Source organism: Eleutherodactylus coqui, chromosome 5 (genome assembly GCF_035609145.1).
Source record: "Eleutherodactylus coqui strain aEleCoq1 chromosome 5, aEleCoq1.hap1, whole genome shotgun sequence".
NCBI lineage: Eukaryota > Metazoa > Chordata > Amphibia > Anura > Eleutherodactylidae > Eleutherodactylus > Eleutherodactylus coqui.
In genome coordinates this window covers 43,973,114-43,990,591 of record NC_089841.1, presented here as the reverse complement: position 1 = coordinate 43,990,591, position 17,478 = coordinate 43,973,114, and the positions used below count along the sequence as shown (strand labels likewise).

At 46.8% G+C, this 17,478-nt stretch overlaps 1 protein-coding gene across 5 annotated transcripts in view; it reads right to left on the bottom strand.

Moving 5' to 3' along the window:
- FYB1 (FYN binding protein 1) overlaps window positions 1–17,478 on the bottom strand; it is a 111,353-nt gene that overhangs the window by 81,575 nt on the left and 12,300 nt on the right. For 3 of the 5 annotated variants that reach the window (XM_066602396.1, XM_066602399.1, XM_066602400.1), the window contains exon 1: window positions 1,022–1,091. The exons of 1 other annotated variant lie outside the window; for it this stretch is intronic. In XM_066602396.1, coding sequence (XP_066458493.1) covers window positions 1,022–1,045 — 24 coding nt within the window. In that variant the 5' untranslated portion in view covers window positions 1,046–1,091. Of the gene's footprint in view, window positions 1–1,021; window positions 1,092–5,336; window positions 5,664–17,478 lie in introns of those variants that run through there. One more of the 5 variants, XM_066602398.1, reaches the window with a different exon arrangement.

The window sequence follows — 17,478 nt, the reverse complement described above, 5'->3', positions numbered from 1 at the left end:
CCCATCCTGCAGTTCCATCTCAGGCAGATATATAAATGATGAGATTTGTGGTTCCCCCCTTGGCCTATAAGAGGCTCTCGGAGGCTCCTTGTGTGTAGTGACCTCTTCTTCCGCTTGTGTAGAGCTTGTTGACCACTAGATGCCTCTACGACGCAGAGAAGAGATTTCACCCGTTACCAGAGTTTGAGAGGGGCGCATTATTGGGATGTGAGAAGCTGGATGGTCGTATCCATGAATTGTCCCCCACCGGGCCATTCTAACCAGACTGTTAGGAGGTGTTTGGACCAGTGAGGGCACACAAGGTGACTGGGCTCAGGACCCTCGACAGACCACCAGTAGAGAGGAGTGTCTGACCAGACTGTTAGGAGGTGTTGGGACCAGTGGATGTATGAGGGCACACAAGGTGACCAGGCTCAGGACCCCCGACAGACTACCAGTAGAGAGAAGCGTCTGACCAGACTGTTAGGATGTGTTGGGACCAGTGGATGTGTGAGGGCACACAAGGTGACCGGGCTCAGTACCCCCCAACAGACCACCAGTAGAGAGGAACGTCTGATCGTCCGACAAGCTCAAGCAGCTAGAACATTTTCGCTTATCCGCCATCCAGAGACTAGTGGCGCCATCATTACACCCCTGTGTCCGTCAGAACCATTTCCAGGCACTTGGCTGAAGGACATTTGGTCTCATAGCGCCCATATACGGCCTTTGACACCCACCGTCACCTCCGTTTGTCTTCAACGACAAATCCAGGTTTAGTTTGGGTGCTGACGACGGCCGTGTTCATGTCTGGAGACCTCAGGGTGAGCGCCTCAATCCTGCCTTTGCTGTGGAGCAGCACATGGACCCCTGCTGGTGCGATGGTCTAGGGGGGCCACCGCATACGACAGTCGGTCAGATTAATGCACATATTAAATGAAGTAACTCAACCAACAAGGCAATGTTTCACCCAAACTAGCAGCACATATAGCAATCACATCAGAACATAGAGATACATTATAAAAAGGACACAACTAATACTCACATTTGCAGCCCCCACAGAGTACATCGTATCAACAGAATAAAGCTGTAGTCAGTGACTAATACTGGAGAAGGTATAACTCTACACGCCTGTTGCAAAGCAGCTGGATAAGCCGTCTTACGCTGTGCTGGCTGCCAATGTAGTCCGCTGCCAAATGACAAACAATTGCACTTTTCAAATAGTAGCAATGTTTACAAGAACTAGAAGGAAAAGACGGCTGAAAGTGAAAGAAACCAGCGGCGTAAATGCAATGGAGGTATATGAACAGCAACAATATAGCGCTAAAGCACATGTCAAAGTCAAGGCCTGTAGCCGAACCCGGCCCGCAATGTCATCTTATGTGACCCTCGGCGAGGTGCGGGCATAGAAGGACCAACTCTCCACTTTCCCCAGAGGATGCATCCAGCGTTTGGCAGAGGGGATGCCGCTGGCACTGGGAGCGGGTGCCATCTTGTATTCTGAGCTCCAGTGCGCACTTTTACACCACTCTGTTCAGCGACTCCCAGTTGGTGGCCCAGCTCTGACAGCCCTACCCGGGCACCCTAACTACCCTTCAAGGTAGGAAGAGATGGATGGGAAGAAACCTGATTGGAGCGGTTAACCCTTTAAATGCTGCTGTCCATTCTGAGGAGATCGCAGGGAGCCATGCAGGCATCATGGCAGCCAGGGGCCTTCTGAAAGGCCCCATGGCTGTCATGTCAGAATGCCTATCCAGCCATCCCGTGGGGTGGCATGATAGACTGCCTGTTAGATCACAGTATGATGTAATGCTATGGCATTACATTAAACTGCAGGAGCAATCAAAGCATCACTAGTTGTGGTCCCCTAGGGGGCTAAAAAAAAGGAAAAATAAGAACAATATAGTTTTACTAATTATTAAAAAAAAGTAATAAAAAGTAAAAAAAAACAACCTTGGGCCATATTTATAATAAAATAATCTAAATAATAAAACAAATAATACATATTTGGTATTGGTGCGTCCATAAAAGTCTAATCTATCAAAGTAATGCATTATTTATCCCACAAGAAGAACGTCAGAAATGCACTTTTTCGGCGAAAAGCATGCTAGTAGGTAAATAAAAATTGTAGGGCTCAAAGTAAGTAATAACAATTCTGATAGCAGTATTTAAATGCTCTGATTGGTGTTCAGGGGTCCAAAATGGCCCCCTTGCAATGTGATTAAGAAATGTTGTTCAGTTGTTGTGATATCTGGGGGTCTTCTCTTTCTCCATCAGGCACCCTAGCATCTCTCCTGACCCTCCTATCTATCGCACCTCTAGGAATCTCCAGTCTGTCCGCACTAAACAGTTTGCCAAAACTATTCAGTCCTCCCTATCGCCTATCTCTCGCCTCCCCTGCCCTAACCTGGCAGCCGAATACTACCACACCACCCTCAGCCGTGCCCTGGATGAAGTGGCACCGCCCGTGACGCGAGCCATCAAACGCAGACCACGGCAACCCTGGCTCTCGTCCCAAACGCGCTTCATCCGGCGGTGCTCTAGGTGCGCCGAGCGGCTGTGGAGAAAGTCAAAGCTGCCAGCTGACTTCCTCCACTTCAAATTCATGCTTAAAATGTATAACCTAGCCCTTCACCATGCCAAACAAGTTTATTTCACCTCCCTTGTCTCCTCATTATCCCACAACCCCAAACAACTCTTTGAGACCTTTCACTCCCTCCTCAGCCCCAAGGAACAGGCCCCTGCGACAGACCTGACTGCTTGAGAACTAGCTGACTATTTCAAAGAAAAAAATCGACCACATTCGAAAAGAAATCTCTGAAAGCTGCATGGTTAGCCCTGATCCCAGCTTCATCAGCACTGCACCCAGCACCTACTCACTATCTACGCTAGAACCAACGACAGAGGAAGAAGTCTCCAGGCTACTTTCCGTTGCCCGCCCCATCACCTGCGCTAGCGACCCTCTCCCCTCTCACCTCCTCCGGTCCCTTTCCCCAGCTCTCATTACTCACCTCACTACAATCTGCAACCTCTCCCTAACCTCTGGCACTTTTCCCTCCTCATTCAAACACTCCATTATATCCCCTCTGCTTAAAAAACCAACCCTGGACCCGACTGATGCTGCCAACTACCGACCCGTCTCAAACCTCCCCTTTATTTCCAAATTACTGGAACGCCTGGTCTACTCCCGCCTTACTCGCTTTCTCTCTGACAACTCACTCCTCGACCCCCTCCAGTCTGGTTTCCGCTCTCTACACTCGACCGAAACTGCCCTTACAAAAGTAACAAATGACCTGATGACTGCAAAGTCGAGAGGTGATTACTCCCTACTAATCCTCCTTGACCTGTCTGCTGCTTTTGACACTGTCGACCATAATCTCCTTCTCACTATGCTCCACTCTATTGGTCTAAAGGATACTGCTCTCTCCTGGTTCTCTTCCTACCTCTCTGACCGCTCTTTCAGTGTTTCCTTTGCTGGTTCTATCTCTGCTCCACTTCCTCTCGCTGTTGGGGTACCCCAGGGCTCGATCCTTGGTCCCCTTCTTTTCTCTATCTATACTGCCCCAATTGGACAAACCATCCACAAATTTGGCCTCCAATACCATCTCTACGCTGATGACACCCAACTATACACCTCCTCTCGTGAGATCTCTGGACCATTCCTCCAAAATATCACCGACTGTCTGTCTGCTGTCTCTAACACTATGTCCTCCCTTTTTCTCAAACTAAACCTCTCTAAAACTGACCTCCTTGTCTTTCCACCTTCTAACTGACCTCCCTTCAACATCTCCATTCCAGTGTCTGGCACCATCATAATCCCCAGACGGCATGCCCGATGCCTTGGGGTCACACTGGACTCTAACCTCTCCTTTGCCCCCCATATCCAATCTCTGGCCCAAACATGCCACATGCACCTCAGAAATATTGCTAAAATACGTCCGTTCCTAACCACGGATACGCTAAAGACGCTCGTGGTTGCCCTCATCCACTCCCGGCTTGACTACTGCAACTTGCTACTCAATGGCCTCCCCCGTACTAGACTCACTCCACTCCAATCCATACTAAATGCAGCAGCTAGACTCATTTTTCTATCCAGTCGTTATTCAGACGCCTCTGCATTATGCCAGTCGCTGCATTGGCTGCCCATCCACTGCAGAACTAAATTTAAACTCCTGTACCTCACTCACAAAGCTCTGCATGGCGCTGCGCCACCATACATCGCCTCCCTACTGTCTGTAGACCACCCACCCGGCTCACTCCGATCGGCTAACACACTCAGACTAAACACCCCTGTAATACGAACCTCATATGCTCGCCTACAGGACTTCACCAGAGCAGCACCCATCCTCTGGAACGCTCTACCCCAAGGTATCCGGACAATTCCCGATGCACGAAATTCCAGACGTGCCTTAAAAACGCACCTCTTCAGGGAAGCATACCAAATCTCCTGACATCGTCCCTCGCCCCTCCCTATGGTGCCCCACCCTGTTTGCCTTCTGATAAATGATCTGTACATGAAATTTCCTATTGCCTGTGTTCCCCACCTCCTGTACCACCCCCAACCCATTTGTGTCTAACCCAATGTACCTCACATTGTAATTGTTGCAATTGTTGTATTGTTTTGCATTTATCCATGCCTGAAAGCGCTGCGGAATAAGTTGGCGCTATACAAATAAAGATTATTATTATTATGTCTTCTGAAGGCTCCCAGGGCTGCCATGAATCATCACCTATTAAGACGTGCCTGTGATAGAACGCCTACCAGAATACAGTATAACGCAATACTATGGTATTGTATTATACTGTAGGAGATTGTAAGTTCAAGAGGGCCTAAAAAAACAGTAAAAACAAGTGAAAAAAATATTATCGTATATATTAATGGATATTAAGATTTAAAAAAAATATATTTTTAATTAAAAAAAAAATCTAAATGAAATAAAAGCCAACATATTTGGTACCGACGCATCTGTAGAAGTCCGATCTATGAGTACCGAATTATTTATCCTGCACAGTAAACGTCATCAGAGAAAAAAATACATAATGCCGGATTTGCGCTTTTTTTTTTTTTGGTCACGCCCTTAGGCAATCAAAAAAGTTGTATATACTCTGAAATGGTACGGATAGAAACTGCAGGATGTCCCACAATAAACGAGCCCTCACACAAATACACCAACATAAAAATAAAAAAATAATGGCGGTCAGAAGATGGCAGAAATTTTTTCATTTTTTTCAAAAACAAAACTATATAAATCTAGTATTGCAGTAATCGTACCGGCCCACAGAATAAAGTTATTATGTCATTTTTTCGACGTAAAAACAAGACTCCCCACCCAATGCGCTTACCCCCATGTGACACCCACCTGAGAACTGAGGAGACTCCCTGCATTTAGTGAACTTTGCAGTTGCCAGTCACTGTAGTATCTGTCCAGCGGGCGGTTGGAGTATCACTGAGGCCAAGCTTAGAGGTGCAGGCGGTACCGCTACTCCGATCAGCAAGCGCATTACCCAGCTGAGACCTCTAATGCAGTATACGAGTCTGCTGATTTACTTGCAACCATGTTGGGCTCCAAAAGTAAAGAAACAAGTTTTACAACAAACATTTGGTCCTCCAGAGCCTAAACCTGGGAATTACAGGAGCTACAACTCCACTGTGTATCAGGTAGAATGACCAATGGGCCAACCACATCCTCCCCGCTGGACTCCAGCCTAGAGAGCCGCCCTTGGGTATAGCAATGCCCAATCTGTCTGAGGAGCTCCTCCGGCTGGAAGCCTCCGGGGACCGATCCTCCGTATCGGTTCTGAACTGTGCCAACGTGTGTTATAGCCTGATTGACTCTGTTTACCTAGACTAGTAAATGCCAGGTCCTGCGCAGTGAGTAAATACACCCGGGGGATAGACCGCACTAGTGACAACAGTTCAGCTGTGAAATCTCTCATTGTTTTCATTTGCTGCAAGGGTGAATTAAGGCGATGATAGAATGTACACTGAAGGGCCCTTTATCATCTAGTAGAGTGTTGGACTCTTTTGGCCTTTAGAACCGCAGCAGGTCGTCGTGGTGTAGATTCCACCAGGTGATGACTTCGTTCTGCAGGAATATTGGCCCCTGCGGACAGGAAGCTTCTTGTAGTTGCCGCATGATAGATGGAGGTGCTGACATGTTCTGACCAGCTGACAGGAAGGGGTCAGCGATTCATGCTGCTTGTGCCAAACGGAAATCTGGATCTATATCACCAGGAGATGTTTTTCCACTGCTCAGTGATACAATTTTTGGGCTCTTTTGCCCCCCTGGAGTCTCATCTTTCTCTTTCTCCCAGACACAATGGTGCTGGAACTGGTAGTCTGCTGTTATAGCACATCCGTTGTAACGAACAGCGAGTTGTGTATATGTACACAATAGTTGGAGCACCAGCATTGTATTTTGCTGCTCCTGACTGTGCAGTGCCTGTTGGTCAGAACGATTCCTGACATCCTCCTCTGACCCCTTTCGGTGATGAATTGTTTCCATCCGCAGGATCCCCTCTCACTGGATGTTTTTTCTTGATCACGCCATTCTTTGTGTACTCTCCACACCATTACAGAAAAAAAAAACCCTACGACAGTGACATTCCGGCCCCGGCTAGTCTAGCACCGATGACCTGGCCTCATTGCAAGTCGCTCAGATCACTGGATTTTCCCATCTAATGTGGATTCACACCGAAACTTATGCACAGAGAACTTATCATGTGATTTCATGCTGCACTCCGGGGTCATGGGGAGAATTGCCATGCTTGGTAGCTTCAATTGGGGGAGGGGTGGGGGCTCTAATAAAGGGGCCAGTCTGTGTATCATGCTTTGTTTTACCGCCTAGCACAAGATTTTAGCATTCTTGTTCCTCCAACTAGTCTGCCTGGCATTAGACAAGAGTGCTCATGCTTTGGAGAACTGGGTCTATGAATTACATAGTTACATTTAAATTACATTTGAATGGCTGACTTGTAATACTACATTTCTCCTCTAGTGGCCACTAATGTATAACCAGCTGCAGCCTTCCTGATGATATCTGCTGTTTGCCAAGAGAACACACCCACAGTGAACAGCTGATATCTGGGCTGGCCTTATTTGCATTCACAGTTGTTGCGCTATCATAATTTTATAATCTATGGAGAATTTGCATTTTAATAACCTCTAATGTAAACTCTTTGTAAAAAACAATCCATCATTTACAAAACTCGGCATTCAGTTACATCTTAGATATGCAAATGATTAGAGTTGTGATGCGATTAGATGAGACCTGTGGCCCTAAAAGTGGTTTCCCCTTGGCCTATAAGAGGCTCTCGGAGGCTCCTTGTGTGTAGTGACCTCTTCTTCCGCTTGTGTAGAGCTTGTTGGCCACTAGACGCCTCTACGACGTAGAGAAGAGATTTCACCCAGATAACAGAGTTTGAGAGGGGGCTGAGGACGCCCTTGACAGACCACCAGTAGAGAGGATTGTCTGATTGCCTGACAAGCACGAACAGCTACAACTATTTCTTTGTCTGTCATCCGGAGACAGGTGGTGCCATCGTTATAGGCTCCTTGTTAGGAAGAGGCTCACCGCTGGGGGCGCCGCTGCTCAGCGTGGGCGTGCTGTCCTCCCTGGTGCTGCTGGCGGTCTTGCGGCATCTCCGCTTGGGTCTCCCCCGTGCTGGTGGTCGCTCGGGCTGGTCGGCGGTGCGGGTCCTGCGGCCGTCCCGGCCTGGCTCGGGGCTCTTCTGTTAGGAGGCATGGCAGGAAGGGTCCGGATTTATTACATCACCGGCCGGCGCATCATCTTGCTCCGCCCCGCTCCAGGCGGGGTCTTCTGTATTTAGCCTGTCTGATACTGGATCCCAGTGCCAGTGTTTCATTTGGTCTTGTCCAGCTAACACCTACGATATCTGTTCTGCCTCTAGTTTTGACTCTGCTATTCCCTAACTATGAGCTTATCCTTTCCCTCGGCCTGACGTTCCCGGTTGGGTTGACACGGCTATTCCCTGACTCTGAGGTTGTCTGTGCTTTGGTCTGTTATTTGCTGTTAGTTGTCTCCAGTTGGTTATTGCAGAGTAGGGACCGTCACTCAGTTGTCGCCCTGGGGCTTAGCCCAGGGGGGCAAGTAGGCAATGACACGGAAGAGGGCTGGCGTAGGGACTTCCGTAACCCCTGGTTTCTAGCCAGTCCTGACAGAAACACTGGCCGTACTAATTTCAAGTTTTTGTATTTTCCAGTCCCAGGTATTCCCGGCTATGGAGGCTGTGTCTGCATTGGTTAAACAGGTGCAAACTTTGACTGATGTGGTACAGGATTTGTCGACCAGGAGCAAGTTGTAGCTGGTGCCCCAGTGGTGACTTCCCATGGTCCTGTATCGATATGCGAACCCAAAGCTACACTTCCCGACTTCTTTTCAGGTGACCGGTGGGCGTTTTTTGCTTTTCGTGAAGGATGTAAATTATACTTTAGTTTGCGTCCACACTCTTCTGGGTTGGATTACCAGAAGGTGGGTATTGTTATCTCTCGTTTAAGGGGTGATCCACAAAATTGGGCCTTTTTTATTGCCACCCGAATCACCCTTTCGTCAAACTTTTGATGCTTTCTTTGCAGCCTTGGGTCAGATATATGATGAACCAGACCGAGCAGGCTATGCGGTTTTCAAATTGTTAAGTCTCTGTCAGGGTAAGAGCTCAGCCGAAGAATTTTGTTCCCAGTTCTGACAGTTCTGTGTTGACTCTGGGTGTAATGGCCTTAAAGGACTTCTTTCTCCTCGGGTTGTCTGAGTCAGTAAAGGACCTGCTGTTGTCTCATCCTGAGCCTAAGACATTAGAGACTGCCATGACTTTAGCAGTTAGGGCTGACCGTCGTTTTAGGGCCAGACTCAACCCTATATCTACTAGTTCCTCCCCCGCACCGAAGGAACAGAATCCTGTTCTACCCAGTAACCACACTGAAGCCATGGAACTGGGGTACATGTCATCTCCAGATTGTAAGGTATTCCGCCTTAAGAACAGGCTGTGTTTCTACTGTGGGGATCCTGGACATCGGGTCGCCACCTGTGACAAGAGACATCTGCAGGAAAATTTCCACTCCTAGGCAATGTCTGGAGGGATCGCATAAGAGCTCAGGTACTTCCAGGTAATTCCAAGTTGCTTCTTCCTTGCTCCATTACGTTTGGATCCTGTCAAATGTACGGCCATGCATTTATTGACTCTGGGGCGGCTGACAATTTTGTAAATTTGGAGTTTGTCAAGTGCTTTGCATCTGAATTGCGGGACCTGAATCCTCCCATACAGGTCTCTGGGATTGACTCCACCCCGTTGATTGCGGGGTTAATTAAGAAAACCACACTGGAACTAGCATTCTCAGTGGGAGCCCTACATACTGAGACCTGTACCTTTTTAGTCATGGAGAATTTATCAGTTGATATCATTTTGGGGTTACCGTGGTCACAACCCCGTTATTGATTGGGCAGCCTCTGAGTTGATACAGTGGGGAGCGGGCTGTGGAGATCATTTAACATCTGTCCAACTACATTCTTCCAGCTGTGAGGTTTCTGGCCTGCCTAAATACTTAGAGGAGTTTGCTGATGTATTTTCCAAGCGACTCTCAGAAGTGTTGCCCCCGCACAGGCAATGGGATTGTAAAATTGGAATGGGATTGTAAAACCCTCGTTCCTGGGGGTAAGATTCCCAAGGGGAAAATTAACAATGTTACCATTCCCGAACGGGAGGCCATGAAGGAGTATGGCCAAGGGGCATATTCGTCCGTCTGAGTCTCCTGCGGGGGCCGGGCTCTTCTTCGTGGAAAGTAGTAGTCTCCTGCCTTGTATTGGTTATCGAGCGTTAAACAAGATTACTGTGAAGAATCAATACTCACTTCCTCTGATCCCCAATCTCCTTAATCAAGTTGTGGGAGCTACATGGTTCTCCAAACTCGACCTTAGGGGAGCATACAACCTGATTAGAATCAGAGAAGCGGATGAATGGAATAATACTCCATTCGGGCATTTTGAGTGTTTGGTGATGCCGTTTGGATTATGCAATGCCCCGGCCGTCTTTCAGGGATTCATAAACGCTTTTTTTCATGATATCCTTGGTACTTTTGTGGTGGTGTATTTAGATGATATCTTAATCTTTTCTCCCAATTGGGAGACGCATCTGAGTTATTTACGTGTTGTGCCCTCTCGTCTTCGAGAGCATCATTTGTTGGAGAAATTCAAATTTGGGGTCCAAGAGATCTCTTTTTTGGGGTATGTCATAACGCCTTCTGCTATTCAGATGGATTCAGATAAGGTTCGGGCCATAACTGAATGGTGTCAACCCACCAATTTAAAAGCTCTGCAACGCTTTCTAGGCTTTGCAATTTTTTGCCGTAAATTCATCAGGAATTTTTCATGGCCAAACCTCTGACAGACCTTACCAAGAAGGGCGCTGAGGTAAATGTCTGGTCACCCGAGCCTAAGGAAGCCTTTGCACGCCTCAAGAAGGCATTTTCCACTGCTCCGGTACTAGTAGAACCTAATCTCAATTGTCCGTTTGTTGTGGAGGTGGATGCTTCCGAGCATAGTGTGGGTGCTGTCCTATCCCAGGGATCTGCTTCTCTCTCTACTCTTCAGCCCTCTGCCTTCTTCTCCAGGAAGTTTAGTCCGGCTGAACGGAATGATGATATTGGCAATAGAGAATTGCTGGCTATCAAATGGGCATTTGAGGAGTGGAGGCATTTCCTGGAGGGGGCCAGACATCAGATTACTGTTTTTACGGATCATAACAATTTGATTTATCTAGAGTCTGCTAAGCGCTTAAATGCCCGACATTTTAATTTTTTTCTTGTTTTAATTTTGTAGTTACATATGTACCAGGCTCGAAGAATGTCAAGACCGATGCTCTATCCCGTAGTTTTGGGGCGCCTGAACAAGAGGATTCTCAACCCGAGAGATGTTGGGATGTTGGTGGCGGCTTTGTTGTCAGACATCTCCGGCTAAATTCTTGTGGCCCAACATGGTGCTGCGAGTGCCCTTTCCGAAGGGAGATTGTTTGTACCCAGTGCCTTGCGTTTACTTGTCCTAGGGGAGGTCCATGCATCTGTTTTGGCGGGTCACCCTGGTATCCGTGGCACGTTGGAATTATGCAGACGTCTGTACTGGTGGCCGCAGATGGTCCGGAATGTCAGAATTTTTGTTGAATCCTGTTCAGTTTGTGCTCGAGGGAAGAATGTTAAGAGACGACCCGAGGGGCCGATTCTGCCACTCCCGGTTCCATCCAGACAATGGTCGCATTTGTCCATTGATTTTGTCACAGGGACACTCTGTCATATGGGTGGTAGTTGACCGGTTCTCTAAGATGGCACATTTTGTCCCCCTAAAGAAGTTACCGTCGGCTCCCGAATTAGATTCCATTTTCATCAAGGAAGTAGTGCGTTTACACAGCATTCCTGACAACGTAGTGTCGGACCGAGGGGTTCAGTTTGTCATCCGGTTTGGCGTGCATTTTGTAAAAACATCGGTGTTGGGTTCTCTTTCTCCACGGCTTTTCACCCTGAATCTAATGGGCAGACTGAGCGCATGAACCAAGAACTTATTCAGTACCTCAGGCTATATGACACTTCTGACGGAAGGACATTTGGTGTCAGGAATCGAACCCGAAACCCCCTGTGCTTCAGTCACTACTAAGCAATCCAGCCTGTGGACCAGCCTTGTTCCCTGATCCCAGTTACCTAGTTCCTGCCTCCTCGTCCTGACCCTGCCTCTGTCTTGATTGCACTTCCTATAAAAGCCTGGCCCTGCCACTCCCTCCGTGTGTTATTATCCTGCTCCGCAGCACCATTTGATCAAGCAGCACTTGCCTGTTCCTCCTCTGTTCCTCCTGATATTGACTTCTGGCTTGCCTTCTGATTACACTTCTGGACTCCTCCCTTGTACTGCAAACCGGGACTACCTGTTAATGACCTCTGACTTCCTCCCGACTACTCTCAGATCCTGTACGGCTACAACACCCGTGACTCCAATCTAGTGCCTGAAACGCTACATTTGTTTTTATGGTGCCTATTATATGTACTACCTTTGAAAGACTGGTGGCGATGGTGCAATACTCTAAGTTTGGAATTATTTAAAGCTTAGAGTGTTCCACCATCACCTTAGTCTTTCAGTTCTATTCTCCTGTTTTCTCACGCCCACCCAGGTGGTTCGTCATCTAGTGGGTGACACCTCAACCACTGGTACTACCATCTAATTCTTTGTATATAATTTTTCTTCAATTACATGACTGTATGGGTTTTGCTCCACCACTCTTTTTTCTTTTTCTTATGTACTGCCTACCACACTCACTGTCACTTCTGTTTACAGTGATGTCGAGAATGACAAAACTGGACTGTTACAGAGTGAAACCGGGTTGCCTTCAGCAACAAATCCAGGTTTAATTTGGGCATTGACAACAGCTATGCTCATGTCTGGAAATCTAGAGATGAGCGCCTCAATCCTGCCTTTGCTCTGGAGTGACACACTGCCTCCAACAAGGTACTAGAGCCTCCATGACAGTCCGTGTCACATCTTGTATCCAAGCTAGAGGCAGTACAACAGGGTACTAGAGCCTCCATTCCCCCTGTATCATATATTGTATCCAAGCTACAGGTAGTACAACAGGGTACTGGAGCCTCCATGCCTGCCCGTATCACATCTTGCATCCAAGCTAGAGGCGGTACAACAGGGTATTGGAGCCTACATGCCCGCCCGTATCACTTCTTGTAGCCAAGCTAGAGGGGGTACAACAGAGTACTAGAGCCTCCATTCCTGCCTGTATCACATCTTATATACAAGCTAGAGGTGGTACAACAGGGTACTAGAGCCTCCATGCCCACCTGTATCACATCTTGTATCCAAGCTAGAGGTGGTACAACAGGGTACTAGAGCCTCCATGCCCGCCCATATCAGATCTTGTATCCAAATGAGAGGCGGTACAACAGGGTACTAGAGCCTCCATGCCTGTATCACATCTTGCATCCAAGCTAGAGGTGGTACAACAGGGCACTAGAGCCTCCATGCCCACTCGTATCACATCTTGTATCCAAGCTAGAGGTGGTACAACAGGGTACTAGAGCCTCCATGCCTGCCTGTATTACATCTTGTATCCAAACTAGAGGCAGTACAACAGGGTACTAAAGCCTCCATGCCCACCCGTATCACATCTTGTATCCAAGCTAGAGGCGGTACAGCAGGGTACTAGAGCCTCCATGCCCCCCGTATCACATCTTATATCCAAGCTAGAGGCGGTACAACAGGGTACTAGAGCCTCCCTACAAGTGGTCAGTTCTCCACAATAAATGATGCTTTTGCTCTGATATTGTAATCACTTACTTAGAACAGCGTTACAATCACACAGAGGAAGTTTCATCCATGCGATAACTTCTAGGGAACATGTGTCAAAAGTAAAGGAGGGATGGTTTATGACAATGAGAGTAATTCAGGATTAGTCATAGAGGTCACAGGTATCACCACGGTGAGTGGATATTGAGATCCTTCCTCTTTCTATGTCTGCTGGACTATAAGGGACATTTGTTTCTAGGCTGTAGAACAATTTACAAAAGTAGAAGAAAAGTCTGTTGTTCCACTTTACAGCATAATGACTCCTGTATGTGCGACGGCCGCATTACACAAAATGGCTTCGGGGGAATGAAGACTCAGGTAAGTTCATAACAAAGAGCTGCACTGTTCCACCCAGAAGCATATGCAAAGCATTGACATAATGAACCTAACACATGCCACGAGTGTAATAAAGAAGAGTGGCCAATGGTAAAAAGATGGGGTAAAAAAAGCAAGAAACTGATTTAAAAAAAATATAGCACAATCAATGTGTATAGAGTCCCTTTAACTTAGGACTTATGGATCCTTTAAATGACGCTCATTGGTCGACCGGTAGAATAGGTCTAAGCTGCACTACCACGTGCAACCACAACCACATGTATGGTGCTGTGCCTAGATAAAGAATAAAGGGGCCCCAGTTGTTGGACAGTCATAGTGGCTGCACCCAGGAGCAGAGGTGGACTGAGACGAGACGCCATGGCTGTCCTAGCTCCATGAAACCTGTGTGGTTGCTCAGGGCACCAGACATCAACGTATAGGAAGTGTAGCAGGCAGATGTAGGCTGTGGGCGATCATTCCCTTAGGTCCACCTGGTCACATTGTCCTCTTCTTCCATGTGGCAGTGTCTTGTGTAGCTACATGAATCCTGTCTCCTCCCCTCTGATGTTTTGCAGCTCACTTAGTGATCACTTAGTTCTGGTGCTGTATTTATGTCATGTGCTTGGTTCTGGTGCTGTATTTATGTCATGTGCTTGGTTCTGGTGCTATATTTATGTCATGTGCTTGGTTCTGGTGCTGTATTTCTTTTAGGAGTTTGGTTCTAGTATTGTATTTATGCCCTGAGGTTGGTTCATGCTTTATTTGTGTTATGCTTGGTTCTGGTGCTATACTTATGTTATCAGCTTGGTTTATGCTGTACTTAATCTGGTCCTGTTTACCATTAAGTCATCAGAAAAGGAACAAAGCAACGCAAGAACTTACACATGACACCCAGAGTCACATGAGGCATCTTATGGGCTCAACAGATGTATAACTGGAGATCTTCCAAACATCATAAGATTCTGAGTAAATCTGAATGAGGTCGACAGATCGTGATGGCGGGACAAATCCTGATGGGGAATTCATCCTGACTGGGGACATATCCGGGCCAGAAGGACAGATTGTGATGGAGAAGTCATCTTGATGTAGAGGACAGATCTTGATGGGGAGGATGAATCCTGATGGATGCGGGGTTTGAGGCAGATCCTAATAAAAAAAGATGGATCCTCATCATGGGGGACAAGCCCTGATTAGGAGGACAGACTTTGATGGGGTGAACAGATCCAAGTGAAGTGCACAGATCCAGATAGCGAGAATAGATCCTAATAAGTAGGAGTGATCCTGATGGGCAAGATAGATCTTGATGTAGAGGATAGACCCTGAGAGGAAGCATGGATCTTGATGGAGAGGATGGATCTTAATGGGTCTTGGGCAGATACTGATGGGAAAGACAGATTCTAGTTATGGAGGAGAAGCCCTGATGGGGAGGACAGATCTTGATGGGGTGAACAGATCCAGGAGGAGATGGCAGGACCTGATGAAAATGACAGATCCTGATGAAGAGAACAGATCCTTGTGAGGTATTAAGATAAAAGATGGACTGCCGTACTATTTTTTGAGGTTCAGAGTGGGTCAGGGACATGCCTTTTGCCTCCCGTGATGGCGAGACAGCTACCAAAATTCCAGATTGCCCTCTTTGATCCGGAACGGTTGGGAGGAATACGTAGCAGTAGGTTCAGCACAGTAGTGTCCTGCAGCCTGAGCTCCTGTGAGGTAAACAGTATCATGCATTGTAGCAAACTAAGGACTCACACAGGCATATGTGTTCTGCGTATTATGCGTCTATTTTTCATGCATGTAGTACGCGTTGCTAAAAGTCCATTGATTTATGTTAGGCCACTCACACACGCATTATGTCTTATTTTTGCACGTAATATGCAGCAATATAGGCAATTTGACTTTATGACAGCAATTAGTCTTTTTGGGTTGGTGTCTATCAGCATGGTACATTTTGACTTGGCAATCTTTGCCCACTCTTCTTTGCAAAAGTGCTCCAATTCATCAGATTTTGAGGGCATCTCGTGTGTAGCGCCCTCTTCAGGTCAACCCACAGATCTGCAATGGGATTCAGGTCTGGGCTCTGGCTGGGCCATTCCAAAACTCTTATCTTTGGTCTTCTGGTGTTGCGCAGTGTTGGTTATGTATCAAACATACCTATTAGAATTATGGCTAAAAAGTCCAACCTTGGCCTCATCAGACATAACACGTTCTCACACAAACTTTTGGCAGACTTAGGGCTCCCACCCACTGGCGATTATTTTTCCCTGCGAAATTCGCAGCATTTTTTTCTCTGCAGGGGTCTATGGGACTTGTAATGTTAAAATCGCGATCGCGCAAAATCGCGATTTCGCGGTAAATTGCGATTTTGCACGATCGCGATTTTAACATTACAAGTCCCATAGACCCTTGCAGAGAAAAAAATGCTGCGAATTTCGCAGGGAAAAAAAATCGCCAGTGGGTGGGCGCCCTTAATGTAGCTTTTGGCAAAACATAGCCGGGCTTGGATGTTCCTTTTTTGTTAGAAAAGGCTTCCATCTTGCACCCCTCCCCGCAGCCCAGACATATGAAGAATATGGGAGATGGGTGTCACATGCACTACACAACCAAGACTTGCCAGAAACTCCTGCAGCTTCTTAAATGTTGCTGTCAGCCTCAAAATAATTTTCTTCTGGTCTTTTCATGAATTTTTGAGGGACGTCCAGTTCTTGGCAATGTCACTTTTGTGCCAAATGTAAGCCACAGAACATTGTCTACAATAGATACAATTGTATTCACTGCTCAGCTGAGAGCAGGACTAGCTATGTACAATGTATCAGTCTGGAGTCTGGGCTGTTTAGCTCATAGAGCATTGTCTACACTGGATGCAATTGTATCCACTTCTCAGCTGAGAGCAGGACTAGCTATGTACAATGTATCAGTCTGGGGTCTGGGCTGTTTAGCTCATAGAGCATTGTCTACACTGGATGCAATTGTATCCACTTCTCAGCTGAGAGCAGGACTAGGTATGTACAATGTATCAGTCTGGAGTCCGGGCTGTTTAGCTCACAGAGCATTGTCTACAATGGATACAGTTGTACCCACTTTTGAGCAGAGGGCAGGCCTAGCTATGTACAATGTATCAGTCTGGAGTCTGGGCTGTTTAGCTCACAGAGCATTGTCTACACTGGATACAATTGTATCTACTTCTTAGCTGAGAGCAGGACTAGCTATGTACTATGTATCAGTCTGGGGTCTGGGCTGCTTAGCTCACAGAGCATTGTCTACACTGGATACAATTGTATCCATTTTTGAGCTGCAGGCAGGACTAGCTATGTACAATGTATCAGTCTGGAGTCCGGGCTGTTCAGCTCACAGAGCATTGTTTACACTGGATACAATTGTATCCATTTTTGAGCTGAGGGCAGGACTCTACAGGGTTACTACCTCTGCATGGAAACGAGTTCTTTCATTTACTGACAGCAAGCAATGATTTTGAAAATGATGAGATTTGAAACGCACAATATTTTAGAACTTTTTATTTATACACCGATTTCCTTCTTTTTAATATATGATTTACGGAATAAAATAGCCTGGGTGTTAAGAGGTTAAATAAAGGAGTTCTTTGACTTGTTAATAGTTAATAGTTCAGCCCCTGTGTCTATCTACAACCCCCGGCAGTCATATAACTCTTACTGTTTTGTAGTCTGCAGCTGAATTTCTATAACCGCCTCCTGATACATTTGCTAATATTTGTTTTTGGCCAGTTAGACTTCTGGATTTTGCACATTGTGTGCGCAGATTCAGCAGCGTGTCAACAATACATTAAAGTGATGAGCAAAGAGCTTTGTGCCATCCTGGCATT